Source organism: Amphiprion ocellaris, chromosome 4 (genome assembly GCF_022539595.1).
Source record: "Amphiprion ocellaris isolate individual 3 ecotype Okinawa chromosome 4, ASM2253959v1, whole genome shotgun sequence".
Classification (NCBI taxonomy): Eukaryota; Metazoa; Chordata; class Actinopteri; family Pomacentridae; genus Amphiprion; species Amphiprion ocellaris.
Window position 1 is genome coordinate 828,481 of NC_072769.1, and position 15,505 is coordinate 843,985.

The 15,505-nt window shown below is 40.4% G+C and overlaps 1 protein-coding gene across 1 annotated transcript in view; it reads right to left on the reverse strand.

Moving 5' to 3' along the window:
• nr3c2 (nuclear receptor subfamily 3, group C, member 2) overlaps positions 1-15,505 on the reverse strand; it is a 79,193-nt gene that overhangs the window by 18,132 nt on the left and 45,556 nt on the right. The window contains exons 4-6 of the mRNA XM_023262243.3: positions 7,930-8,046; positions 3,628-3,969; positions 1,144-1,288 (exon numbers count right to left, since the gene is read on the reverse strand). Of these exons, the coding sequence (XP_023118011.2) occupies positions 1,144-1,288; positions 3,628-3,969; positions 7,930-8,046 (604 nt within the window). The remainder of the gene's footprint in view (positions 1-1,143; positions 1,289-3,627; positions 3,970-7,929; positions 8,047-15,505) is intronic.

The following is a 15,505-nucleotide window of genomic DNA, read 5'->3' on the forward strand; positions in this document are numbered from 1 at the left end:
GAAGGAAGCACACTTCTTAATAAACTCCACTTGGCATTAAATTTATCAGACGGTCAGACAATCTCTTATGTGGAAAACTAATACTTTGTACTAAGCGCACACAGGCCCATAGAGTCTGTAGCTGTGTTGCACAATAGCATTTGCGCTGTTGTTTGTTTATTTATTTATTTGGGGACAAACTGACCTACTGACATTGAGTTATACAAGCTATTAGTGGGGGCTTTTAAACATGGCCCAGACTGAACCTGCTCCTCTACAGCAGGCTGCCTACTACTGGGCTACTGTCCACCTCTCTGATTCATTCTTTAAAATTCAATTCATCACCGGAGATGGACTGCAGCTCCAAACAGAAACGGCCCACATACGGTTCCTTTTCCTTTCCACTTGCTCTCCTGTTCAACATATTAACACAGATCAAGTGGGCTCTTGACTGCTCTCGCTGGGATTTGATCGCCTGTGCCTGATGCAATTAAAGAACTATCAAAAAGTACAAAAAGTATTTCCTCATGAAGTGGCTGAAATGTGGTGCAAGATTATGACCTTGTTTAAAGTATATCATGACTCCCTGAAAGCAGATGTCTTTATCACAACAAGGCATTTTGACCTTTCAATAGTTTTCAGGTATCTTAATGGAAAGCTTAAAATAGTGCGGTAGGAAAATAGGCTGCTAGCTCTCCAAATGTCACAAGCGTAGTGCAGGTGTATGTATTAATTTATTGCATCTGATAAGCTGCTGAAAATAGCAATAGTCAAAGCCTGGCAGTTCAACCAATTACTGTATCTACTAATTATCTACCCTGAAAAACAAATTGTGCTTTGTTGCATCTGTAATAGACATGCTTGTGCGCTGAGTATCCCACAGAGCTTCAGACTACATCAAGTGCATTTTTATGTCGCTAACTGCTGACAAAACTTTGACTTCACAGAAATACAACAACTGTAACTGATTTTATTAATTCCTTATTTACTGTGTTGTTGTGTCATCTGCTGATTGTGTTCTAGTAAATGTTTCCTGTGTTTTCTGGTCTGTCTTGTAAAAAAGATTCTAATCTCAGCAAGACTGCCCGATTGAATGGAGACTTAAAAAAGCAGAGATCTGAGCCATGTGTGCGGTATGCTGCAGATAAGGAAGTGTGGACCTACTCGTTAAAGATGAGGTCAGGGGCAAAGTAGAGCATCTGTCCATTGGTGTGTTTGTAGGAGCGCCAGCTGAGGCAAAAGGAGGACAGACACATCCACGAGTACTGGATCAGGGTGATTTGGTCCTCAATGGGCAGGCCCCGGAAACCTAACACACACAAACACACACGCACACGCACACACACGCACGCACGCATGCACGCACGCACACACACACACACACACACACACACACACACACACAGCATAAAGAGATGAAGGTGATGAGACGACGGAGTTGTGTTTAAACGTAGCACACAATTCTCAAGTAGTGATTTAATGCATTTGGATTTTTGCAGGCATTTATTTAGCATGTGTGTGTGTTCACCTGAGTGTATGCATTCCTTACTGTTTGCTACACTGTGTATTTTTGTGCCAGTTTTTGTTCAGACATGATAACCACTGACAAGTATTCACCCATTTTTTGTTTCATGCAAATCCCACAAGGCCCCCAGTTATTGGCTTGTTGTCTATGAAGCTCCAAAAATAGAGTCAAATAGGAAAGTTGCCAAACTCTCAATCAAACTCTGGCATGAAACTCCTCTTCATGCAAAACGTAGGCCAACTGAGGACACGCAAGTGACATATCAAGACTTAGGGACTATTTCAGTCTATATCCGTGTCAGTCTGCCAAAAACAATCATTTATATAAAATAATATTTGCATAAAAGGTGTGTGAAATGCCAGGGTTAATACAGCTTCCTCTTCTTCAAACTATTCCATTTGATATCTGGAATTTTTGGATTTTTTAAAGCTACTAAATATCAAAGTATGTGTAAATAATGCAAATTTTAGTGACTATTACAGACTTTTCATGAATATATTGCTGCTGCTGATCTTTGTTGCCCTGTGTATTATCCCTGCCACATCCAAATATAAACTGAATGCAGGCAGTGGCATATCTGAAAGTCGAAGGTACTCATTTTGACCCTTCTGTCTGGCTTCTATTTATACGTCCGGATATGGCAAGCAGACACCGTAGAGGTATCAAATATTTGCAATACAGCAAATTAAACAGGCTCAAAGAGCTACCTGTGAGGCATCTTTCATATGTCTCCCACTGACTGGCATTTTAGGGGAACTTGTTTATCCCTTTTCAAACATCATTTTCTTCCTGTGCTGTTGGTGTATACGTAAAAATTAATGAGATCAATGTTAGATCCTCTGTTCGACACAACATCTGACAACAGTGATGTAAATGAGTTCTCTTTGGAAATCCTAATCTTGATTCTATTTAATGGTGAAATAGGATTTGTTGCTAATCTTGATGAAACCTTGCAGAATCATTTCCTGGCCTAATATTTAAAATTAAAATTGTGTGTGATGACAAAACTAGCAGCGCTACATGCTAAAAAGATCAAAAGTGAAGATGTAGGCATGTTATCTTCATTAAAAACCCCATCCATAATTACAGTATTGATTCCCACCTGATTCATCAGACAGATATTTTTACCACTTTCTTCATTTCATCCATAAACACAACTGACTTTCAATTATTTGTTAACGATGAATTAATTATAAAATAGAACATTATGAATGCAAAACAAGAGTAGGCTCTATGGTTGAAGGGTTTCTTGGTCATAGACATTCTACTGCAATGAAAACACAACGTATTTAATTTACCAGCCACTTTAATTAACTAACTGCAGCTTTTGATTCACTACAACCTAAAATACTGCAGCCACATCTATTAAATACAAGAAAAGCACTTGGAGAGCGCAGTACTCCGCCAGGGCTGCTAGGTTGTCGTATCATTTCAGACGGATGAAATCTTGAAAAAATTCATGGCAGAAATCACAGCAACATAGAATGTGTCCATTTATTATAGACGTACCCAAAAACAAAATGACCTTGCGCTGAACACAGGCGTGTGTTATGCATGTGTACGTTATGTACGGATACCTAAAAATGTAGCGGGCAGCAGGAATTGATGAGACTCAAACACCCCCACAATTTAATTAATCATTCCTTATATAATTTCTGACGGGTAAGTCTGCAGCGGCCGATTTCTAGTAGCAGTAGGATCGCAATCATGTGATCATCAGCAGGCTGCTGACGTAATGTTCACTTGTTGTCATAGTTACAGTGACGCTGTGCCGCTATCTCGCAATGATACAGAAATCTGTAACAAATCCGTGGATCCAGACTTTAAGCTGCATCACTGTCAAAATCTAATCAGCTGGTCCTTCCCTGAAAATTTCCCTGAAAATTTCTGCCAAATCTGTTGGTCCTTTTTTGAGTAATATTGCTAACAGACAAACAGACGGACAAACATACGCCGATCGTCACGTAACTCCGCCATTCCTTGATGAACAAATAACCTTTTAAATGTGATTTACACATTTTATTTCCATCACATATATCTTTGGGGACCCTACTTCCACTTTCCTTCCAAATTCTGGCTTGACAACACTCTTAAACAGCATTTAGGCCTCAGTGGTCACTAACCTGGAAGTACTTTGGCCCACTTCACCATGCGTACCATCTGCTTTCCAGCCAGGCGGTTGAGACTGGACAGCAGGTGGTCAGTGGTGTCAGGCTGTGTGTTGTCATAGCCGGAGTACACCTCTTCAGGCTCGATCAGCTCCAACACGCTGCAGATGGAGGGCGGCAGAAAAGGTGTGACCACCCCGGGCCCGTGGGGCACCAGGGCATTGGCAGCGCTGGCGTTCAGCTCCTTCTCCGAGGACAGGTAGCCGCCTCCAACGCTACCTGTGGCAGTTTGGCCGTCCTTAGAGCTCTGCAGGTCCTCGCTAACCCCCTTCAGCTTCAACTTCTTGGACTTTCGTGCTGCGGGAAAAGACAACAGCTTTTTGAATGCACTGTTTATGGTGTCTTACATTCATCACACTGTGGTCATCATTGCAATGTGACAGTATGGGTGTACAAAAGCAACACAGATGTGTAGTATTTGAGTATTTATGTCTGCTGTGTGTTAACTATGTCTCCTGTTGTTAAATATTGAATTTTAAAACAGCTCTGACAGTAAAATCTTTTATTTCTTACTTCAATATTAACAGTGTGCTAATTAAATTTCTTACAATGTCATTTCCAAAGACATCTGTCATCTTTGTAACTGAAGTTATCGGTTCCTGAAAGTTGTAAATTCTGTAAATAATGTTCAGATGGGAAACAGAAATTGACACAGTCCGTTTAAAAATCCAATGTTTGATATACCGTTTGGTGACACAGATGGAAATATTTGTGGGATGACAAATATCAAATAAACACAAACTAATGATGTTAGCTTGTGCAGGCTGCTGACTCCACATGTGTTAATACATTTAGACACACCAACATAGTCACAAAGTGACATTAATGCCTTTCCCTTTAGCTTCTCCTGTATATATATATATATATATGTACATATATATATATATATATATATATATATATATATATATATATATATATATATATATATATATATATATATATATATATATATATATATATATATAAAGCTGGCTCACTTCTAACCATAATGGTAGATCACTGTGGTATTCTGCCTCGTCAGGTTTATTAAGCTGTAAACAGCCCAACTACTGACCATCAGTGGAAACAAGTCATCATCCTGGCAGAAACACAACAGTTTACAATACACTGACACAATGGTGTCAGTACAATTGGTTGTTTTACTGGTCTAGGTCTTCTATATGTTGTCTCCAAATTTACAACAGTAAACCAAGGGTCAGTTTAAGATTAAGTTAAGTTTAAGAGTTTAAGACTAAATACCTGCATTATGACTGTAACAGGTGTATTTTAATTCAGGATTCTTGAAATTGTCAATGTTTTTACACTCTTGTGTCATTTCTGCAGCTTAGAATATAAATCAATAAAAATCATTGTGAACAACCAGCTGATATCCCATTTCATGGAAACAATTATCCACGTTAATCAATGAACCCCCATGTTCAACACCCAGGTCTAGTTAGGGTCCGAACTGTGCGATGACCCTATTGAAACCCATGAGTTTCTTATAGATGCTGCTGTTGTACGTGACTAATTTAAGAAATTATTTTCCCTTATTGTTGAGGTATCCTTCACAAAAAAACCTTCTCCACATACCTGGTATCACTTACAGAAATCTATTTATTCTGTAGCTTCAGCAACCCAACAGCTTTCTTTACTGATCTTTGTAGCATAATTAGACATATACAGCTGAGCCCCTGTTCAATGGGTTGCACTGCTGTGACTCAAAAATATTGACAACCTTGATTCGTGACTCATGGTCATCTGCTGCTTTTCAACACCACACAGCAATCCACTAGACAGAGACATGTTTACTAAAGTCATGTGTCTGTACTTTCACACGTGGTCGATTGTTGGGTTTCTCTTGTGGCCAGTTGATAGAGATACATCTTAACCATATGACAGCTGGAGCGCTGGCTGAACAGTTCCACATATAGCTGGTGTTTGACATAATGTCTGATAATGATTTCTTACTTTTTTTGGCATCACTCCCCAGTCTCTAGAGCATAGAGCTAAAATGACTGAGTGTGTGACACCAGATGCTCTTCTTAAACTGCTTCTACTCCTTTCAGAAGATCCACCTTCTCTTACTACCCAGTGAGGGAGTTTGTTATCACCTTCTCTTAGCATATGCATTGTGTATGCTTCCAGGGAGCGATAATGCCAAAGCAAAACAAATCGCCTTCTGTTAATACTTTAGAGCAACTCAATAGCACATCCATTTCCTATTGTTTTGCTGTCAGAAATATACACAAACAAGTCAAATTGTCCATGAAAAAAGTAAGCCTTCACAAATTCACAGTGCAGAAAATGGATCTTGAAGTCCTTTTCTGGAATTCATTTTCCCAATCAAGGCCCATTTATTTGTTTTTTATAGTACTGTCAAGTTGTTTGGCCAGACTCCAGGGTAAACTGTTTCCCCTGTGTTGGATGTATCATTCAAAGCTACAGGCCTTGAACCAGAATTTAGTCATTTTGCTCTAAGTCTGAGTAGTTTATTTCAAGTCTCCATGCTTGAATGCATCTCTGATTGTTGACTTTAATTCCAACAACAGTTCTGCTGTTCAATAAATCCCTAAAAATATTATAATAGGAGTCCTTTCAGTTTTTTTTTTTTTAGAATGCCCAAGTAACTACATGTTTTTATTTTAGTGAGATTGTTTTTCATTACTCTACAAAGGAACACAGTGGAGTTATGTGACGTTTGTCTGTTTGTCTCCAGCCGTCTGTTTGTCTGTTAGCAACATTACTGAAAAACGAACTACCAGATTTGGATGAAATTTTCAGGGAAGGTCAGAAATGACACAAGGACCAACAAATTAGATTTTGGATGCACAGATTTGTTAAAGATTTCTATATCATTGCCAGATAGCGGCACAGAGTCACTGTAACTATGACAGCAAGTGAACACTCAGTCAGCTGCCTGCTGATGATCACATGATTGCGAACCTACTACAAATCCACTGCTGCAGACTTATCGGGACTTATCCATCGGAAATCATACAAGGAACAGTTGATTAAAGTGTGGGGGTGTTTCCGAGTCCCATCAATTCCCCCTGCATATTTAAGTCACGCGTTTCGGTATCCATACATGATGTACACATGCATAACACACGCCTGTGCTTAGCTCAAGGTCATTTTTATTAAAAATTTCATTCGTTGAAAATGACAACGACTGAGCAGCCTTGGCGGAGTACTGCGCTCTCTGAGTGCTTGTCTCGTTCAGTCATTTTTTTTAAATGACCTTCATGTTGATGAACCTCATCCTATGTGTCACTTCATATTAAAAAGATGTAGTCAGGCAACATGAGAAATTAGAACCTCATTACCGCATCCATTTACACAGTAAACCAAGTTCACCAAGTACCCTCCAGCTGCACTTGGGCTGGGTCGGGAACCACTGCTGTGCTGGGACTATAAAGCCTATTTTGATCTTTTATGTGGTATTAAGCTATACAAATAAATCTGATTAGACATGACAGCAGCCGGTTCTATTGCAGTGCAAATGAAGAGGATTTCATCAAGCAGTATACAGTATTTTAGGCCACAGAATCCAGCAAAGGTGCTTTAAAATTCCCTGAACCTATACAATGTTCAATATTCTTTTGTGTAAACATTTAATTGATAAAATGTTTCAGTAGCATTCAATAGAAGTAGAAACCTTCTATGCATTTACATTCATGGTTCCATTTACTTTCCTTTAGGAGCATACGATTAAAAATCATTTGTAATTTCAATCAGGCAAATGCACCCGAAACCAAAAAGTGCGCTTTGAGCTTTACGTTTGCTACTGTGACCCTGAATTAGAATATGCCACTAGCATTTAATTAATACATTTCAATTTTAAACACACACACACACACACACACACACACACACACACACACACACACACACACACACACACACACACACACACACACACACACACACACACACACACACACACACACACACACACACATTTCCCTTCTGAATCCACCACATTTCCCCTCAAATAGTGTCATCTTTCCTCATAACACAATACTGTAACTTGTCTGCAGGCTTTATCAGCTGGCATCGTATAGAGTACTGTAGATAATGCATTATGCATATTATGATCAGATATAGTATATACACACAAACATCTTGTGACTCAGCATCCCTGGGCCTCCTATGACTACACTCAGACCTACTTTTCTGTATCTATCATTTCTTATGAGCAGAGTGAGGCTTACTCAAATGTCACATTTGAGACACGTGACAGAGCGAATCTGTAATGAGGCCGCAACTCCTCACCTCCGAGGTTCATCCCGGCCTGGAGACACTTCCGTACGCGGCACGCTGGACAGTTTTTCCTACGGATCTTGTCGATGATGCAGTCATTTCTCCCAGCGCACAGGTAGTTGTGCTGACCTGCACAGAGACGAGACACTGTGTCAGTTCAATGGTGACCATACATGCAACTCTACACGAAGCAACAGTGATCTTATCAGTCGAAAGGAAAAGAGGGAAGAAGGGGAGAGTAGCTACTTATGTAGTAAGAATAATATCTTTGAACAGTGTTGCAGAAAGCACACAAATGATTACATGAAAGGCAGTAAATGTTCGATTCCAATGTTGAATCTCTGTCGGTCTGTAATGTAGGTCAACGAGGAGAGCTGCGAAATGTCTGGCAATATCAGAGATTTCATGATTATCACTGTGAAAATGATTGAAACAGTGATTATTCCGCTCTCACCTTCGACAATGTATGACTAATGGTGTATTATACAGTAAATTGCATGAGGGTATTAGAATTCGCTGGAACCAGGACACTGGCTGCAGCTAGACTATTCCTGACAGTGATGCTAACATGGCGAGAATCCCTCCTGCCTCCTGCCTAGCCCTTAGCTAAACCCAATGATCTCCCATTTCAGAGAGCTTCCTTCCGCTCCACTAGCTCTTCACTGTACAGCTCCTCTCCTCCTCCACTCTTCTCCTTCTCTACGCCTGCGTCTCCATCCCCTCTTTTCCACACGTCCGCCAGCCTCAGAGCACCATACGCCCACACACAGACAGGCTCATGCTCATGCACACATACAGTCATTCACTCTCTCACTCTCACATGCGTGCACACACGCACACATGGACACACACACGGACACAAACACGGACACACACATGTACAGCCAAAGCTGCTCCACTTGGCAATTTAAAAAAAAACTGCAAATGTTGTATCTGCTTCCACAGAGAAACACACACACACACACACACATGGAAATCACGACGCTACCCAGATGGAGTGGTACAAGTGTGATGCTGTGACCCCAGTGACCCCAGTATAAGGCTTAGCTCCCGTAGGGCTTATGTGAAATCTGTGTGAAAATCTTACAAATGTGTATGTAGCTGTGCACATCCAAATGTTTGCTCATCAGTGCATATTAATCTGTATTTCCCTAAATGTTTGTTTCTTATTGTTCCTTCAGAAGTATGCAACATTGTCTTGGCATCGACTGCAATGTTTTAGTATGAGAGCTTGTGTGTTGTTTGCATGCAGTTTTCTCCAACAAGTACATTCTGTGCATTGCCTTTGTTGCATCTACAGTACAGTATTTGTATTTGTGTGTAGGACTGAGCAGAAGTTGTTTTCTGAGCTAGCAGGAGTAGTGCGCAGTGTGTCTGTCTGGCTGCTGCCAAAAGCCAAGGAACCGAGCTGCAGGAGGAGAGGCAGCAGCTGTAGCCCCACCACTATTTCTGGCTAAATCACATGACCGTTACATAAGCCCATTTTTCTTGCTCTAAAAAACAGTAAACTGCGACACAGGAAACACAACGCAGCCATCCCCCTTCCCCACCCCCCTTATGCACACCACACACACACACACCACGGACTCGTGCTTGGATAGACCACACCAAATGGCAATTCGGAAAAACTCTGGAGCCCTCCTTCAACTGTTTTGCTCATTTCCATGAATCTTGTTAATAATTGTTAGAGTGAAATACACTTCATGAGACAGCCAAAGTCGTAGCCCGATGGTGGTTATGCATGCGACTGTGTGTGTGTGTATCCAAAAGGGAGAGAATTTGTTTGTTTATGCGCTGTGTATGCATGCACACACACACACACACACACACACACACACACACACACACACACTGCATGTTTACCACTGAATATGTGCATTTGCTTATCAACCAAACAAGTGGCAGGCCTTCTGATTCATGTTACTGTTTCAGTCTTACCTCAGAAAACATCTTTGAAAACGGAACAAAAATAATAATTCTCCTTTCATCTCTTATGAAAGTGGATATTTTATGAACTGATTTCGAATTATATTTCCATGTACATCAAATAATCTCTCACCATTTTTCACTGTAAAGACATTCAGAAATGCCCAAACCCAGTCATGCAATATTATAAGATAAGGATAAATATTCCTCAGACACTGTATTACATTTCATATCAAAAAAGTGGCGGTACAATGAACATTCTGTCAGCACTGTCCACTTCACGGGATCCCTCAGCGTTCTTTAATGGAGTCCAGTCACGTCTACTTTTAGCTAATGATCTCACAACCCACTGAGTAGCCTCTGTTGTCTGTCAGGCCCGGCATACATCAGTTACGAGGACATTCATCTGAAAAGGAAATACTCTTTCCCACTGGGACCCCGCTCTAACAAGAGTTATCTGCCCTGCACTCCATTGGCCACAGGGGCATCCACAATCCATGACCAAAAAAAAAAAAAGACAGACTTCAAGCCTTTAAGCTGACATATTTAAATAGCTACTAGACACTAGTGGTCAGACCCTCATTTAAAGTCAAATACAGTAACTTACCCACATCAATAACACTACTGTGACTCTCTGACTTGGCAGTGGAGGCAAATTTCTTACTTGCAAGCCGGTACTGTAGACATGAGATGGCATACAACTAAAGCAAGTGTTGTTGGATTAATGTCATTTAATTATCCACTCACAAAGCATTTGGTCAATTCTGTGATCGTAATTCATTGGTATTTATGCAACCCTAAAATTACACAGACAAAAAAAATAAAAAATAAAAATACCAAACAACCAAAAAACAGGGCTCTCGATGTAATTGTTGCTACCACTGAGCCAGCAGTATGCAAATCACTGCCTTGCAAAAGCGCTGCTACTCCAGTTCTTTGGACACAACACACAAACAGCTGTGTTGGATGGGGCTCTACACAATTAAGTTTCCCTGTCTGGATGATTATAAAAAGAGGCTGCAGAAGTTAATGCAGGATGTAAATAGAAGCTGTCATTTTGTTTACTAATGTCTCCTTTTCTGTAATAATGTGCTGTATGAGCTCAGAATTTGCCCATTTCCTGTCTTTGTACCGTGTGCAATGCATGAAGTCATCTTTAGACCTCAATATGATACTTGGAAGTGTGTAATAAGCATAATCAGACAGTTATGGCAACGTTTATGATAGAAGCTGTCTCATCCATTCTTACTCACAAGTCAAATCAAGTTAAACTTCCTTCTTATCTATATAGGACAGTTACAACCAACACAAGCTGACCTAAAGTGCTTTCCATTTTAGATAAAAGATCAACGTTACAGCTACTATCTTACAACCAGGGGTCAAAATCATATTTGACTTTTTTCCAAATCAAATAAAACACAGAGGGCTTGTTACTGCTAACTGCCTTCAGACAACAGCTTTACACCAAAAGTATGCTGAAAGTCTCTGGACTTCCTCTCTCATTAAAGCTGTTTTGAAGCAATTTTCTGTCTTTTGATGCCTTACTTGAAAGCCACACTTGTATTTTTTGAAGGAAACTAAATGTGTAGTAACACTACTTAATCTTGCTGGTGCTTTATGTATGATGTTTTTATGGAAAGAGCAGCAAATCATAGCATAATGTCACAATGCTCTCCTCGTACTGTATCTTTAAAAGAAAAAAACACCATCACCAGTGAAGACGCCGATGAAGCCCATCAGAATTGCACTGCTTATTTGGTTGAACACAAAAGGTGTAACCCAGATTGATGTCAAAGAACAAAGGTATCACCAGGGAGCAGGAAGAGATGGAAGTCAGATTACATCCAGTGGAGAGACGTGCAGGTCAGCCTGGGTCAGAGGAACCGAAGGCGCTGAGTTATATCATCACACATGCACCAAACATATGGCTTTATAGGTCACTGTAATAAGAAGCTTTAAAGGTAGGGGCAATGTAGTGTATACTGCATATTGTAGCATTGAAATGAGTCATTTAATTTGTTAGCAATTAAGAAATAATCAAGTTAAATAACTAAGTCGTTTATTAAGCAAACATATATATAGGATGGTTGGACAAAAACCTGTTATGTGAGAGAATGTTGGGGTATTTTAGTCTACTTTCCAAAACAAATGCCGAAAAACAAACGTATAATTGTTAATAGAAAAATAAACATTAACTGCAGCCCTGACATAGTCTATGTTTTTCCATCTTAGAGGACTTTTCATGCCTCCAAAAGACATTTTAGCCAGAGCCAAATGAAAATCCCCAGCACCAAATTGATTTCTTTTTGTTTAAGTTTTTTTTTTTTAATTTGAGGAAATGGGTTTATTTATTGATGTATAACACAAACCCGTTGCCTTTACTGTATGTGGACTGATCCAGCTTGCTGCTGTGTGTAATCAACCCCTAAAGACTTATAGTAAGTCATAAAAAAACCTGGTTTGTATTCATTTTTAAATCATAAATTGCATATGCATCATTAACAGTAAATGTATCTACACTGCATTAAGGAGACTCTTCCTTAGGCTGCATTCTCCAGCCTAAATACCTATTAGCAATGTGGGTCACACACATGCTTACAGTAAGCTCTGCAGATTTAATTTCTACCTAATGCCATATACCACAGCTCCTTGACTGTTTTGTGTGTACGATTGTGTTTGTATGTACTTTTTGATCAAAGCATGTCTGATGCGAGACGTGTTGGAGAGCTGGGATCAGGGCAACGCCGCTACATGGCTTTTTTCCAGCCGTTGTTACATGAGCCTCTCGCACACACAACCTGAAGCATTCACTACGGCACGGGAGGGAGGCCTTTATTCCTCCAGCCTGAGCTGAGCAACATGCGATTGGCTGACAGAGCCGCCAATCAAAGCAGAATCTGTGCAAGACGTGTCCTCAGATGACCTCTTCCACTGAGGTGGTAACAAAGAACAGGTTTTCAGACTGAAACGAGTGCCATGGAAACCACGATTCAGTCACATTGTAGAGCAAAATGAGGCTATTACAAGGTTGACTAATGTCTCATGTCTAATGTAAACTTCTCAGCTGAATAAGAGACCGTAGAAAGCAGCTAGTGAGCCGAAAGCAGGGCCTAGTATTATTACGCAGAGCAGACATGCCAAGCCACTGATGACATGTGAATAATAAGCTGGCGCTCAACTCTTCAAATGCGCTCCACATGGAGTCGTTTATTGAGTACAGCTGTCTTGTATCAACAAACTTGTCTTCAGTGGAGTGGATGCAGGAGAGAAGCACATACTGTATGAATGCATTCAGGTATCTCCACATTTCATTAGCAATGATGACACATATTTACCAACTGTTGTTTTGTGTCAGGAGGTTGTTTGCTGCAGCGGAGGACAAACGCTTTTACTAAAAAATTCATTCATTTCAAAAGGAGTGTTTGTGTCTGACAGCTAACAATATCCAGACTTTTCATAGAAATGATTACCCCTTTCCTATGTTTGTTACTACACAAAAACATATCAAATAGAAGAGTAGCTATAATAAGAACTGCCATACTGTACAAGATGAACTGGATAGCTTGTAGTTCTAGGAGAGTAGGTGGAAAAATGTGCTGGAAAAGAATGAATTGAGGGCATTTTGACAAACTCACAACCAGAGAGTACTCAGCACTTAATTTACAATTTATATATATATTTCACAGGCTCGTGGTTATAAACTTTATAGTGTACAGTTGGCAGTGCCTTCTAGACGATATAATAAAATTAAGTGGAATGAATATTTGTCCTCTTGAGGAGGACTGTAAGTGAACAGATTTGGACAGTGAAAGGCCCATGTGGCCAATAGATATTCCAAACAGATGGTCTAAATGTAAATCTAAAATGTAGATGTCAAAGGAAAAAAATGGTGCCAAGGTCCAGTGAGGGAAAAAAAAAAGTTATTTAACAATGACTCAGATAAAAGAGAAACAAGACCCTCCACAATCATAAAGTTTCATCTGATTTGTTGACGACTTTAGAATGCTAACTGGCTCTGTAGTAAAGGGCTGTGAGCCAGTTAGTTGTCTAATGAGCTACAGCCGACCGAAAAGTTGCATCCCCCGAGGCAGGCCATGCCAAAAGAAATTAAGCATGGGCTGGATTATTCCCCTTGTACAGATGCCCACTCTCTGCAGTCTTCTTTTATATCTCCCATGCCAAGTCTAAGTTTTTAACTTTGAGAGAAAGGAGGAGGAAATACTGCGAGAGGGGAGGAGTGAAACGTCTCCTCACGTCCTAACTTACACCTCTCCGGCGCTCGCTGCTGACACATCACTTTCCCTCCCCTCTCCCTGTTACTTGCTCCCTCTCTCGGCTCCTCCTCTCTTTATCTCTCTTTCTGTGTCTGACTTTTTCTTTGTCCTTCCTCCCCTCCTCCCTCGCTGTATCTGTTTCACTGTCCTCTAACTCTCTTCACTTCCTTCTCTCACTATTTTCAGTTTTTGCTTCGCTCCACCTTACCTCTCCCTTTCCACCTCGGCAGCAGCTGTGGAGGGGTCACGTGAGGTAACAGCTCACGCGTCGCATGCAGCCTTCATGACGTCACGACACCCACAAAAAAAAAGAATGATGTGATATGAAATGTAGCAGAACAGATGAGGAAGGCTGATTAGAAGAGAACGGAGGTCCCAATTGGCCGACGGAAGGACAGAAATTACAGCAAGAATGAAAGATGAATGTAGACGGAGAAAGAAAGGGAAAGTTTCATGACCAAAACCATGTGCCATGGTTTACAGCTTCATGTGACGCCATGTGCATGAATCCTAGAGTTGTAACTTCAGTTTCATCGCATAGATTTGTAGTAAAGAAATGACTCAGCAAAGTGAACACCTGTTTAAAAATTAAATTACTGATTTAAATCAAAAGTTGCACATGTATTCACTCCCACTTAATGCGAAAAAGCTTAACTGCCCCGCCTGAGAAACAGTGTTTTGATTGTACGGGCTGCTTATATGGTTTGCATGGTTGCACTCATTTGGCAGCACAGAATCAAGAGAAATCTCCGATCAAAAACCAAGAAATACATAAATGTTATGAAAATTGGATTGCATTTTAAGCTATTTTCCATACATTCGTATAATTAGAGAGACAAATAAGGTACAATGGGAGATGTAAGCAGCGTCCGGAGCGTCACCTGACTCACACAGTCAGATCTTGAATGTCTGCCACCAGCTCTGGCTTGAAGCAAGTGTAATGGCATGTCTGATTTGATAACCCCAGCTGCATAATCTGTTTCAGGTCTCCCTAATGACAGTTTGTAAATATCATCAAATTAAGATATGATTTGATTGGGAAAGAGTGCAATTCCTCCAATGGTCAGGAAAACACCTTGCAGGCCTGATGGCTGGCAAGCAGTCTTTGCTTTCTTTTTCCTCGTCTGCGCTGGTTCTGTAAGAGTGTGTTTTGCATTTAAACACTCATCTAAATGAGTTAGGCCAAAGCCTCAGGCAACAGGCACAACATGAAAAGCACATTATGACTGCTGCTGATTTTCCCCAAGCTAAATATAACATAAAGAGCTGCTGCTGGAGACTTACCTACTGAATGTTTTGTCCTTTTTTTTCCCCTCATGTGTCACTCAACTTGGTCACAGTCTATAAATGAAATGCCTGTTTTTGGTAATTTTAATGATCTTTGGGAA